This window comes from Manis javanica, chromosome 1 (genome assembly GCF_040802235.1).
Source record: "Manis javanica isolate MJ-LG chromosome 1, MJ_LKY, whole genome shotgun sequence".
NCBI lineage: Eukaryota > Metazoa > Chordata > Mammalia > Pholidota > Manidae > Manis > Manis javanica.
This window is the reverse complement of record NC_133156.1, coordinates 191,375,785-191,390,435: the sequence shown is the minus strand read 5'-3', so window position 1 is coordinate 191,390,435 and position 14,651 is coordinate 191,375,785. Positions and strand designations below refer to the sequence as shown.

General features: G+C 34.0%; 1 protein-coding gene across 2 annotated transcripts in view; it reads right to left on the bottom strand.

Moving 5' to 3' along the window:
• Positions 1 to 230: 230 nt before the first annotated feature.
• Positions 231 to 14,651, bottom strand: part of XPO1 (exportin 1) — a 38,627-nt gene continuing 24,206 nt past the window's right edge. For both annotated transcript variants that reach the window (XM_017669795.3, XM_017669796.3), the window contains 18 exons: positions 13,851 to 13,899; positions 13,655 to 13,774; positions 12,323 to 12,451; positions 11,611 to 11,769; positions 10,473 to 10,670; positions 9,850 to 9,988; positions 9,481 to 9,662; positions 9,242 to 9,398; positions 8,984 to 9,147; positions 8,556 to 8,690; positions 8,028 to 8,211; positions 5,425 to 5,531; positions 3,583 to 3,777; positions 2,663 to 2,831; positions 1,869 to 2,003; positions 1,630 to 1,789; positions 1,453 to 1,549; positions 231 to 493 (listed from right to left, as the gene is read on the bottom strand). In XM_017669795.3, coding sequence (XP_017525284.1) covers positions 347 to 493; positions 1,453 to 1,549; positions 1,630 to 1,789; positions 1,869 to 2,003; positions 2,663 to 2,831; positions 3,583 to 3,777; positions 5,425 to 5,531; positions 8,028 to 8,211; positions 8,556 to 8,690; positions 8,984 to 9,147; positions 9,242 to 9,398; positions 9,481 to 9,662; positions 9,850 to 9,988; positions 10,473 to 10,670; positions 11,611 to 11,769; positions 12,323 to 12,451; positions 13,655 to 13,774; positions 13,851 to 13,899 — 2,626 coding nt within the window. In that variant the 3' untranslated portion in view covers positions 231 to 346. The remainder of the gene's footprint in view (positions 494 to 1,452; positions 1,550 to 1,629; positions 1,790 to 1,868; positions 2,004 to 2,662; positions 2,832 to 3,582; positions 3,778 to 5,424; positions 5,532 to 8,027; positions 8,212 to 8,555; positions 8,691 to 8,983; positions 9,148 to 9,241; positions 9,399 to 9,480; positions 9,663 to 9,849; positions 9,989 to 10,472; positions 10,671 to 11,610; positions 11,770 to 12,322; positions 12,452 to 13,654; positions 13,775 to 13,850; positions 13,900 to 14,651) is intronic.

Genomic DNA, 14,651 nt, shown 5'->3' with positions numbered 1-14,651 from the left:
CAGGAAAAACTGTATAATTTTGCATTAGAATTTACAAGTATGTTTAAATCAAATTTGCCTTCTCCCCCAATCCCAGCCACAAAATGGGCATGAAGTAAAATTTTAAAAAATGCCTTAATTTTCAACTTCATGCAAACTAAATAATGATGACCAAAACAAAAGCTTAATTAAACAATGGAAGAATATTTCACAGAAAATCTCTTATACAAAAAACACATAAGAAAAAGGGCCACTAGGTGACATTTTAATTTACAAATTGGCATCATTTTGGTCGACAAATATCCAGATGCTGTTTTCTTCTGCTAACAGTTGGCAGAGGAAAAAAAAAGCAACATGACTTCTGATTTTAATCACACATTTCTTCTGGAATTTCATGTGGATTAAGGATGCCGGGGACAGACATTTGAAGTTTATGTTTCTCTTCCTGAGCCTGTCGAAGGGCTGTTTCTCTTTCTTCCAAAAACAGGTCAGATGTATCTTCACCTGCAAACTCCTATGAAAACGGATAGTTGAAAAAGCAACATAGTAGTAAGTTTCAATTTTGGAAAATAAACTGCCTTTGGGGAGGAAAAAAAAAGATACACACTTCCTTATTGATGAATTTGGGTTATGATAGTTTATTGATATAATTCCATGTAGCTGAAGTAAAAACCAAAGTTGTTAGGTGAAAAAAAGATAGAGGGGGTAGTAGTAACAAAAAAGGCATATTGTGATGGCACATATAAAATAAACTTCCTAAGATATCTAACGCTCTTTCTACTAAGATTAATGATCAAGTTTAGCTACATTATCACTGTCTTAACAGCTGCGTTTTGGATGATATTCATTCTCCTTTGCATTCTAGTTTACAAATTAATATTTTACACTTAGCTGACATATTTAAATTTAAAAAAAGTTTGTATTTTGGAGGAAAAAAACCCAAATGTATTATATGACCAATTGTTATTTAACGATCATGGATGAGATATCGAACTATGTATGGGTTTTCAGTTTTGAATTTCTTTAAAATAAGATAAAGAAAAAAATACCTCTTCCGTAAGTTTGAATGGAACACTGTACTAGCAGTAGAAATTAAGTTGGTATTTGCTAATTGTCATGGTTCCCTAAAATGCATTCCTCACTAACAAAATGCATATAAAATCCCAAAAGGAACTAGTTCTCACACCTATTCCACTCCGGAAAAATACCTGCAGGATTCAATCACAATACTGCAATAGACATTTAAATCATCTATAATGAAGCACATTAATAAGAAGCTTCCAAGCAACATTTCAAACCTTCTCTTATTAGCCTTAATTTAGATTTTCATTCTAGAAATACTACAGGCTAGTACTAAGACTGTACATTTAAAAAGCCCACTCATTTTGCATTACAGAGAAAGTAGTTAATTCCACAATGCAACAACTAAATCATATTCAGTCTTAACTCTGCAACTCCAAGTAAAATACATACCTTTATTTGTACTAGGAAATCCCTAAGATGTTCCTTGAAAGCTGGAATATCCTGATTTAAGCTGAAAAGCCCTGTCACAAAGAGCTTTACTTGAGCACTGCAAATTAAAAACACAGTGATTAAATAATCACATCTTTTCACATTAAAAATTCTAAGTTCATTAAAAAGTATACTTACTCTTGTAGATGAGGGAATGCCGATTTAAGAAGATTAGCCACATATTCTTGAATGAACATTTGGTTGTTAACTGGATTTCCAGGATTTAATGGTGTACTTATTTTTCCTTCTTCAACCAAATTAAACATATATGCAAGTATTGATGCATGCATTGTCAAACCTGTAGATAAAGAACATTATTATAAACTCCAAGTTGTAATAACTGAAAAACTAACATTTTTATGGCTTTAAATTCTTACCAGCAGTATGTGAGGTGTCTGTCACAACAGAAAAGATATGCTGAAGAATATCACAAAAATAAGTCTGATAGAAACTCTGAGCTGCAGCTTCTTCTTGTGCAACATTTTGTAAGAGTGTAAAAAGTATCTGTAAGCCTAAAACATACCGAAAGTTATTAAGACTATTAACGTTCATATGACAATATTTCTACTACTAAACTATGCTGATTCAAAGCCCATTCTCCTCTCCTTTCTGCTAAAAATGACTAACAATCCTTTGCCTAAAATTATCTTAAGAGTAAGTTATTTCAGTAAGGAAATTCAATTAGAATCCATGCCTGCTTACTTACAGGTCAATAACCATTATCAATTTTCCAGTACTTCTGGATGTTTAGTTGATTCCTTCCACATTCACTCCAAAAAAAACAACACAACTAAGCAGATATTTCTATTACATAAACCAATTAACACTACTTTAAAACAAAACCAATCAAGAGCCCTCCTGCTAAGAATATTCTTTTGTTTTATCCTTGACCCTTAATGTCAGAGGAAGAGCACGAGGGAAAACACTTATTGGTGAGGATATTAAGTGTTCTCCCTCTCTCTTTCTGTAACTCAACCCTGCCCATGGATAAACTCTGGAACAGATGACTGAACTTCATTTAGGACTTAGAACTACACACGGAACTTTTGCCCTCAAACCAAACCCTGAAAAGTGTGATACCTATCTATCTACACCTATACATCCCTAAGGTGTAAAAAATTTGTGGATTGGTAGGCAAATAAATAAAAGGACATTATTTCTATTTATTTACCTGTATCTGCAACATTCCTCATAGTATGTTTGAAAGCCCAAATAATGGAATCCAAAACAAGTTTAAATTGTGCAGGTGGAATAGCCAGGAATGCTGGGAAACAATGAGAATTGACAGCCTGAAGTAGTAAGAAAAAGTTTGTTCTGTGTTCAGGGTATTCTTCAAAGTCCTAAAAATAAAGGGTGAGAACAAAATAGTTTCATTGTCTAATTATGTTAAATGGGGGGTGGGGTGGGAGGTGGGGAGCAAGCCCTAATACAGTGTAAGTGTTTGAATTTGTCAGTGGATCTCATGCGTCTCTCGAAAGGCAAACCGAAAGACAGTATAATTCCCCGCTCCCAGAAAACGAAATTACCATTTATTACACAAATGAATTACCAAAATGAAGGATCACAAGATCACCTGATTACAAAGATAACTCATCAAATCCCAATGTAAAACATTATTTTCTAATAACTGAGACTATCAGTACCACTTTTAGTGACTTTGAGACCACTAACACAGATTAACGAAAATGTCAGCTACTGTATAAATTTGTACACTCATACCTACATTTCTTCTTCTTGGTTAATATATTTTTCCATTTATTCAAAATGTATATTAAACTTTTGTAACTGAAATGTAGACCCACCATTTCATTCATTCAAACACATTAATACAACTCAATTCTTAATGCCTAAAATGCAGCAATTTTCAGTAAATGCTAGCTAGAGCTGCTCTCTGGGATAATTATAATCTGTCAAATTCACTCTTTTACTGTGAACGTTTTTTTATAAATTAAAACAGAATCCCCTGGTCTAGGAGTTCAAATATTTAGCTCCAAGCTTAAAAATTTTATTGCTCTCATAAATATCATTTATGCTTTCAAGAGTTACAAGGATACTGCAGAATTTCCCATAACTGAAATGTAAATCACATACCTTATTTATCATATTCAATGTGCATTCAAAAACAGCATCAAATATTTGAGGTATTTCAGCTGTTATATGTCCTCCTAACTTGTTGACAATAATAGCCATAGTACTAAGCACTTCTGGTTCTCTAGCAGCTGGAACATTTCTCTGGTAATCGATGAGAACTGCATCCAACAGAGGAGGAACAAAATTTTCAGCAACCTGTTAATAAAAAAAAAACTTTTAAGTATAATTTGGGCACTTGCTAACTATTTATAAACAGGTCAGTGTTGTCCAGAAGATTCAGATTGATTATCTGCTGGAAACTGGAAAAGCCCGAGGTTTGTTTAGGTTTTTATAACATTAAAACTTTTTACCATAAAAAACCAATTCAGTAATAGGCTGGAACGAGCCATGGACATCATATACTTCAAATCTGTAATTATTAAAAGACACTGAGGCCCCAAATCAAGTGGCTGGCTCCAAGTTACTCTTGAAGGAACAAGATTATAAGGATACTATATATAGGATGAGTAAGCTAAGCAAAGTTTTCCTAATAAATACTGCATCAAGTTCTTCAATGAACAGTATCTATAAAAACCAAAGAACACGTATCTAACCAAGAGTAGACACTCAACAATTTTTTTACTTTATTAAACAGAATTAATAACCTTTATTCTCATAAAAGGAATTGGAACTAAACTAGAAAGAGTTGAGTTTTCATGACTCTCAAGAAACAGGGTCACATTAAGGTATTAACTTCCATGCTTTTAACAGGTTTTCTATCGAGTACCCGAAATACAACCAATGTTTCGTTTAACTGAAGGTTACTAGTTGTTAGTAGTGTCCCACGATACTCAACAAGTCTTACAACATTTGAAGGACAAGCACATTTTCCCAACTTGTTCTCTTAAACTAGAAATGATTCTCATTTTACTCTTAACATTGAGTAAAACAATTCTGTCTTTACAAACTGGATCTTAAGTACTTCTGAGTATCCCTGAATTCACCAACCCAAACCTCAACATAAATTTTAGTTGTAAAATACAATACCCTCCTTGTTATTAATACCACATACTCCTAGAACTGGTCGGTCCACGCTATTTACTGTAAATTATGAACTTCACAATGTCAATTAATTCTACTTTTTACTTTACAATATTAAATAAATTTTGATCTTGTATTACGGATGTTCAAAACCTTCCAGTATTTGATAGAGAATTCTACAATTGTTTTCTGAACAAGTTTCCTGATCAGTAAGAACAATATTGCAATTTCAAAATTATGAAAGTCAACCACTATGTCCACAAAGCAGTGGTAACAGGAATAGAATTTTTTTTTTTTACTGTTCCAAGAATCTAGAGAATGAAATGGAGTTAACAAAAATAATGCACATTTTTCCAAGTTCAGAGATACACAGATGGTTTAGTTTCTGAAAAACATTTTTCCTTTTTGGAAATGACTTAAAACTAAAAGGAAGAAGAAGAAATGTGGCTTTTTCAAACCTTCAACTGGTAAAATACTTTCTCTCACTGCAGAGGTAAACCAATGGCAGCTTTGTAACTTACTCTGAAAACCCTAACACAAAAATTTTATGTGAACTCCATCTGTGGTGAAATTTAAATGCCCCCATCTTCTTGGCTATCCTGTTTTGTGTCACGACTGTTGCCTACTAACAGCAATTTCTTTGAAAGATGCTACAGAAGTGTTTAAAGAACTCAAGAATTTCAGTAAACAGAATGCAGTAAGAGCCACCCCAAATGTAGACATCGAAAATTACTTTTGAATTAGCTAGAAGCATAAAGTGATGTAACATACCCTAGAGTGCAGCATCAAATGAAAACACAGAAGGCCTAACATCTCACTTACCATCTGTGGATCATTCGATCTGCTCACCCAGCCAGATATTAACTTCAAAGTTTCCCTTTTTACTGTTCGCATACTTCTAATTAACGGCTGCTTTGTAACCATCTCGCCTAAAAAAATACCATCCAAGGATATAAAATTAATATACAGAAATCTGTTGCATTCCTATATACTAACAATGAACTAGCAGAAAGAGAAATCAGGAAAACGATTCCATTTACAATTGCATCAAAAAGAATAAAATATCTATGAATAAACCTAACCAAGGAGGTGAAAGACCTGAAAGACACTCAGGAGAGAAATTAAAGACACCAATAAATGGAAACACATCGCATGCTCATGGATAGGAAGAATTAATAGTCAAAATGGACATCCTGCCTAAAGCAATCTACAGATTAAATGCAATCCCTATCAACATAAAAACAGCATTCTTCAAAGAACTAGAGCAAATAGTTCTAAGCTTCACATGGAACCACAAAAGACCCCAAATAGCCAAAACAATCCTTTAAAAGAATAAAGTAGGGGGGGATTACACTCCCCAACTTCAAGCTCTACTACAGAACCACAGTAATCAAGACAATTCAATACAGGCACAAGAACAGGCCCACAGATCAATGGAATAGAGAGTACAGATATAAACCCACACATGATTTAGCCAATCAATGTATGATAAAGGAGCCATGGATATACAATGGGGAAATGACAGCCTCTTCAACAACTGATGTTGGCAAAACCGGACAGCTACATGCAAGAGAATGAAACTGGATTACTGTCTAACTCCAGACACAAAAGTAAACTTGAGATGGATCAAAGACCTAAATGCAAGTCATGAAATCAAGAAACTCCTAGAAGAAAACATAGGCAAAACTCTCTTGAATATAAATACAAGCAACTTTTCCATGAACGTATCTCCTCAGGCAAGGGGAACAAAAGCAAAATGAACAAATGGGACTACATCAAACTAAAAAGTTTCTGTACAGCAAAGGACACCATCAGAACAAAAAGGCATCCTACAGTAGAGGAGAATATATTCGTAAATGACATACCCAACAAGGGGTTAACATCCAAATATATAAAGAGCTCACATGTCTCAACACTGAAAAAAAAAATAACCCTATTAAAAAATGGGCAGAGGATCTGAACAGACAGTTCTCCAAAGAAAAAATTCAGATGGCCAATGGGCACAAGAAAACATGCTCCACATTGCTAATTATCAGGGAAGTGCAAGCTAAAACCACAATGAGATATCACCTCACACCAGTAAGGATGACCAACATCGAAAAGACTAGGAACAACAAATGCTGGCAGGAATGCAGAGAAAGGGGAACCCTCCTGCAGTGCTTGTGGGAATGTAAATTAGTTCAACCATTGTGGAAAGCAATATGGAGGTTCCTCAAAAAACTAAAAATAGAAACACCATTTGACCCAGGAATTCCACTCCTAGGAATTCACCCAAAGAAAACAAGTTCTCAGATTAAAAAAGACATATGCACCCCTATGTTTATTACAGCACTATTTGCAATAGCCAAGATATGGAAGCAACCTAAGTGTTCATCAGATGAATGTATAAAGAAGATGTGGTACATATACACAATGGAATATTATTCAGCCCTACGAAGAAAACAAATCCTACCATTCATAACAACATGGATGGAGGTAGAGGGTATTATGCTCAGCGAAGTAAGGCAGGTGGAGAAAGACAAGTACCAAATGATTTCCCTCATTTATGGAGTGTAACAACAAAGCCAAAGTGAAGGAACTAATCAGCAGCGGACTCAGCAGCAGACTCGCGGAGTTCAAGAAGGGACTATGGGTTACCAAAGGAGAGGGGTGAGGGAGGGTGCGTGGGGAGGGAGGGAGAAGGGGATTGAGAGGCATTACGATTGGCACACACAGTGTATGTGTGGGTCACAGGGAAGACAATGTAGCACAGAGAAGACAGGTAGTGACTGTGGCATCTTGCTACGCTGATGGATAGTGACTGTGGTGGGGTGTGTGTTTGTGTGTGGAGGGGGGGCAGGACTCAACAATATGCATGAATGTAGTAACCACAATGGCTGCTCTTATGAAATGTTCTTAAGATTGTATATCAATGATACCTTAAAAAACAAACAAAAACACAAAACAAAAAACACAGAATGGCAGTGCCATTCTGTGAAACATACCCAATTAAGAACCAGAAGAGTGCCATCTGCATCTACAACCCATTAACCCACATTCCTTCCTTCCTTTTCTTTGGAAAATTTTACTCATCTACTTAAGTATTACCTCTTTCCAAACTTTCCCAGCTGTCTTCCTGCTCTGCAGCCCCAAAGCAAAAAAACAAAAACAAAAACAGTTCAGTGAAACCCACTTCATAACTAAAATTGTACACTGGGTGTTACATGTCCAATTAAAAAATTTAAGACAAATGAACAGCACAGATGAATTATTGGGAAAATAAGACTAATTCTGTATGGGAAAGTGTGTTAAGTGGTTAAAAAAATTGGTTATCTGGGGCATGGGAGGGTTAATTTAAATCTAATAAATCCTGAGTGCTTATGATAAGGCAGTGAATGTACAACTACATGTTATACATCACTCTGTAAGAGTTCAGAATCACTTACCATTAGCTTGGATAGCTGCAGAAATATTTTCACTGAGGCACTTGTATACATTAAGCATATCTAAATAAATTCTCCCAAGTTGAATTACAAAGGGATGTCCAACAGCTTTGCAGGCTCTTACATTTGTTTTTAATATGCTACCAAGCTGCTTGACTGTTTCAGGATCTTTAAGTATATCCACATTCTGTGAAGGACAAATGCCATTTTTCACATAAGAATTATCCCTGTAATTACTGAAGCAAAAACTACTACCTGCTTTGCTTTAAACCACCATATTTACAATCCTAAATGGTAAAATTAACATGGAATTTTTTACTACCTATGCCTTCCACTAAGAAAAGTGTGTCAAACATTCCCAGTTTACCATCAAAACAGAATAAAAATATAATACAATTATTTTTAATGTGCAAAAGCATCATTAGGATCAGACATACAAATCATAGATACTAAATTCACTACTTCTGTAAATAATATTGTCTTCTTAAATTTCTTAAAATTCCATTATTTACAAAAACTAATGAAACTTACTTTGGTTGCCTGTTGGATTATGCTATCCCAAACCTGATTAGGGAGTAGCATGTATTTTTCTATCAAATGTTCTTGTACTGTTTGGTCTGTTTGTGCACCAATCATGTACCCCACAGCTTCATAAAACGTATGGACCTGTGTTAAAAGACATTTTACTTTTATGCACGAGAAGTAAAAACCACACACCAACAATTCACATTTGTACTAATTCTGTACTAAAACAACTACTTTTATTACAAGTGTCAGAAATATTTCTATGAAGTAGGAAATAGCTTAACATACTTCTGGTTATATTCCTGACTTACTGTAAAAACTTAACCAGAAGCACCTGAACTAAACCCAATAGTGGCACTCTTTCTATTCCCATTAATGAATTCTGATCAGAACAGCAGTTACTTTCTAAGAGAAATATGCAGTGTTCTACATACCTGTTGAGGCTGAAGATCACAAATTATAGTGTTTATGTTGTTTAAAATCTCATCAATAAATGGCATTACTTCTCCAACCTGAACCTGAACAAAATGCCTGCGGCATTTTTGAGCTATTTTAATAAAAGTATCACAAGCCATGTCCTGGACTCCATCATGGGTCTCTAACAAAACAAAAATATTTATCAAAGAATTTAAGAAAAATGTTTTTTGTTGTTCAAAAAAATAAATGATATAATACACTGAACAATGATTTACCGTGCATGAATTCAAAGAGCTTGTTAACTACAGTCTTCAAAAATTTCCAGTGAGCTCTTAAAAATCTTGGATATTGACCTACTATGTACATGATATTTGATGCAATAATAGCTTTATTATCTTTTCCTCTCTTCTGTTCACATAATCCTAATAGATCCTGTAAAACAAGCAGATTTCAGTCATTTAAAATGAAATACACTTAACCTAATGGTTCCAGTTCACACATATCACGTGCATACCTTTATTACAGTTACAAGAAATCGTTTCTCATCCTCTTCATGCATTGCTCCACTAATGGAGCCTATTGCCCAACACAATGTGTTCAAATTTTTCCATGACCACTCTGTACCATTCACTTGATTGTGAAGTTTTTCAGTCATTATTCTTTCAGTATCTACATAATCCAGGTGGGTAAGATAAACTACAAAGGAAGGAAAAAAATTACAGATGTTTCAAACACAAAACGATTTTTACTAAGGAGTAACAGCATATTTGTAAAGATTGTTATTAACAGATTCGGAAGAGAGAACCACATTTCCCTAGTGTATTTCTACCCTACAATAAAATTACAAACATAAAGATTAGATTCAAAGTAGTTATTGACTTACCTAATGTTTCTCTCATATTCTTATACAAATTTATGGAATCTGTGTCCTTCATGAATTCTCTCACAACTTCTCCCTGATCATTTTCTACAACCAATACTTCCTCTGGTTTAGCCATACGACTAACCATCAATAAACGGACCTATCAGAAGAAAAATTTTTTAATTTTTGCTATTAGCGGTATCAAACGAAGCGAAAATTGCAATATATTCACTTAGTACCAACACACCAAACAAAATTATTCCTATAATATAAACATATTTAAAGTACCATTCTACAACCATATTTTTATTCATCATGAGTATAAGTCACCTGTCATTAATCTTTCTGGTATCTCATTGGCAGACAGATTCAATAGACTTGTGGGTGGCCTCCTAATTTGTATTTCTAACAAACGTACGTGTGGTGCTGGTGCTTCTTGTAGAAGGCCTACATTTCTGACAACAAAAGTTCTTAAACCAATCCTTTTGTGTTCTAGGTTTCAACATGCAAAGCAAGTTGGATTCTTTCTGTAGCTCATGTATTTGGATACAGTAGCCAAAAACTAAAGGCCATTATTTCCTTTCAGTCCTCAAAATCACAGTAAGCAACAGCAAGAGCACTCAGCCAACCCACTTCATGGTTACCTTGGATAGTACAGGCAAATACAGTTGTCTCCTGGGAGGAACGTCAAAATGTTGACTTCCAGATAGCAACGGAGAGGCAGATGTAGAGAATGGGCTCTCTCTATAGAGCTCAGCTGCCAAATGATTCCAGTACTCAAGACAAATCTTAAAGATTTCTGTTTCCTCCACTTCTGACACCAATAGCATATAATGAAGGGCCTATGTGTAAGACCAAAGCAATTAAAACAATCCTTAGGTATTACTAACCAACCTCAAAACTGCTTTCCAGTTGTCACAACAGGAAATAAAAATTTATGTTTTGTTTTGCACAACTGAGGTTTACTAATCCAATAAACTGTAGAAATTATGAGGCTGTGATTTCTTCTGAGACGTCCTAGAATGCTTTCAAAAACCTTATGTAATGTCTGTTAATACGTACTAAGTCTCTGAAAACAGTACATACATTAAAAGGTACTGTGTACAAACAGCCAGAAGGTAGAAGCAATCCAAATGTCCATCAATGCTAAATGGACACACAAAATGTGATATACCCATACAACTATTATTCAGCCATAAAAGGGGTGAAATACATGTTTTAACATGGATGGACCCTAAAAACATGCTAAGTGAAACAAGCTAACTACAAAAGACCACATACTATGATTCCATTTATATGAAAGGTTCAGAAGAGGTACCTTCGTAAAGACAGAGCATTTTTTAGCGGTTACTAGGGACTAGGGAGAATGGAATGAAGGAGTGACTATCAATGAGTACACCACTTTTTGTGGATTGTGGCATGTTTTGAAATGGACAGATGGTTGACAATACTCAATGTACTAAATTCCACTGAACTGTACACTTTAAAATGGGTAATTTTTATGTTATGTGCATTACACCTCAATTTTAAAATAAGGTCTTTATAGACTTTTCATCCTAACAATTTAGTGTTTATAATATATTACTGATCTGTCAGTATGTAGGCACACAAAATCAGGAAACTCAGCTTATAACTATAAGAGAATTAACAACATATATTTATAATGTATAGACAACAGGTAAGAAGTTCCTACATTTTAAAACAAAGGTATACTTCTTAGGAGTTTTAATTATTATGTGGAGAAGAATTTCAGAAGCCAAAGGCTCCTCAAAGCCCACCTACCTCCATGAGTGTTTCCCTGAGATTTAATCTTTTTTCTATAAGTTGACCATGTTCCTTAAGAAATGTACAGAGAAACAAACTGAGATTTTGAATAAAGTTCTGCTCATCGTCTTTACCATTTGAATATGCAAGTCGAATATTGGTATTTAAAGGCAGCATCTGCAAATTTAAAATACGGACCATCAGCCTGCATTTTAAAATCAACAAAAAGACACAACACATTTAAGTCCAAAGATTCTATCACTCTTAAATGTTGGCAGTAGTAAGACCTTCTCAAAGATTATCCTTTGATATTTTCCTGTCAGACATTCCCCTCTTCATTATAATTAAAAATGTAAAAATATTTAATTTACCCTTCAGATCACAAACATATACAGTGAAGTAGTATGACTAACCTTCGAGATCATTTCATATATACCTAATCAGACTAGGACTTGGATAAATCCTTCATTTTAGAGCCTTAACGTCAGAAGCAGAGCTGATATTAAACCCCAGGTTCCCAAGTTTGTAAATCCAGTAGAAATAAATTGGCATCACACTCTCAGAATCTTTAAAGAACTTTCAAAATATTCCTAAGAATTTCTGGGTAACTCTGACTTTATGTAATACATAAATTATAGCTGATCTATCATAAGATGTGCTGAAATGGTTTAACACCAATCCAATTTTTTTCTAAGCCATTAAAATTTAGTATTTAAGAGGGTTGTATTACCTGTTTTAGCTGCATCATTGTCAGTGTAAATAGTGTTACAAATTGTTCCTCATATTGGCTTACACTCACACCAGCAATCTCAGTGAGGCACTTCAGAGAGACATTTCGGAACATCGGAACATTCAGGAACTATTTTAATTAAAAAGAAAAATAAGACTAAAGTTAAATGGCCTAAAACACTTTACTTGAATTTAACAAAAAAAAAACCCACAAAGGATTTAATAAATACGAACGCTGAGAAAAAAATTATGTAAACTGGTGATATGATTGGTTTTGCACATGTATTTTGAGGAATTTTATTATCCACCCAAAACACAGTAAATGCTTCAGGAGCAAACAGCTTTCTTCTGATGTTTCCTCAGACATCTAAAAACAATACAAAGTTGCTCAGTAACTTTCCAGGACCTGTTGCATGACTGACTTTTAAGGATATCATGTTTTCTGTATAATCTAAAAAGGACTCAATATTTGTAACTGCTTAGGATTTTAGGAGATGGGTAATACATCTAGGATTAATATAAGGGTGGGAAATGGGGTTCTTTGATGTTTTGTTGTTAAGAAAGTAGAAAAACTGTATCATTTGTGAATGGAAATTTGGTAAGCATCAGCCTTAAAAGTGAACATATATTAACCTGATACTAACATGAATAAAAATTTACTTAAAGCCAAGTATTTGGACAAGTACATAGATATCCTATATATAAGGAATGTTCCTTGCAGTACTGCTGACAACAAAAAATTTTATGTAAATTGTCAATAAAATGTCTCTAATATTATAAATTCACATATTAGAAGAGTATCACCATATCAAGCTCTAAGCTATGAAACTCCAAATCTACGTTATAATGGTCTGCTTTTATTGTCTTGATTAAGCACGTAAGTTATTTATTACATCTGCCAAGAAAACATGTGGTAAGATAATACAACCAACTGGTATCTGAATGAGCAATTTTAAGACTTTACATGGCATTATATGCTACTGCTTAAAATTATCAGGAAAAAAAATACAAGACTGCATGTTGTAAAAATATCTCTTTACTTACCTAGTGACCTATATATAATCAACTGAAGTAAAATCACACCTGTTAATAGTTGTTCACATGGAATTTGTAAGATCACATGGCATAAATGGCACAATCATAAAATTCTGACACTATTTCAAAGAATTACCAGCTGAAACATGGGAAAGTTCTTCTGAGCAGTTTCTTCATCACAGAAACAAGAGTGGTTTGGCTATGAATGCATGTTTTTTCTATATGAAAGAGCATTACAAACTAAGAGAATATATACAATTATTCTGTAATAAACACAACTGACATATACTCAATGTACCTTATAAATTAATGTGCTGATTAACTTGGTCTCAAAAATATATCCCAGTGGAATCCAGTTAAGAAATCTGAGCAATGTTTCCAAAGTTGCGTGTACAAGTGGAGCATTTTGGGAATTTTCCTGCAACAAAAACATACCTATAAGTAACTATAATCTTATAATCATTATTTAAAAAAACAGAGTTAAAAGCACTTACCATCACGAATTGACACAGCTGAAAAATTTGTGAGAACTCATTGCACATACTAAAAAAAAATCATTAGGTTAGTATATAGAAGTACTGTAATCATTTACATACATTAGAAATTTCAGCATTCTGATCATTAAAAATGTCAGTTACTTCTATTTTCACACAAATAGCAGTAAGTTCATCAAAAGCTACAATGTTATTAAAGCCATGTGTAATATCACCTTTTAAAATTCACATATACAGACTGCCTTTTAAGCACTGAATTCTGTTTCTTGGAGGTTTGGGTTTTCTGGAATCCTTACTCTATTTGAATAATTTCAATTTTATCTTTTTAATCAAGATAGTTGAAATAAAACTCTCAGATAAAAGAAGTGGCATTAGGTATATATCCTAAATTCTAAAATGTGCTTATATACCAACCCGGAAGAAAAATGGTGAATTCTGAAGCCAGTTTGAATACGCAAAGGTAAGAAATGGCTGTGCTCTAGTGACTAGAACAAATTTTTATTCTCAGGTAGAAGAAAATAAGTCTGGCATATTCCTAGTTAACTAGCTACAGGGGAACTGACAAGATACAGGACTAGTAAGAATTCAGTTGGCATTTGGACATAAGTTATTTCCTTGAAATGTATAATTAAGTAGTCACCACATAAAACAGATCATCCCTAAGAGGTTTCTGGGAAATGTCAACCTGTATTCCTTTTGTGTAAGATATATGATGTTTTGCTGTGCCAACAGAAGTATGACATCTTTAACACCACATATACTTGTCAAGCCTCCAGTATTTACAGTAGGTTCATTTTAGAA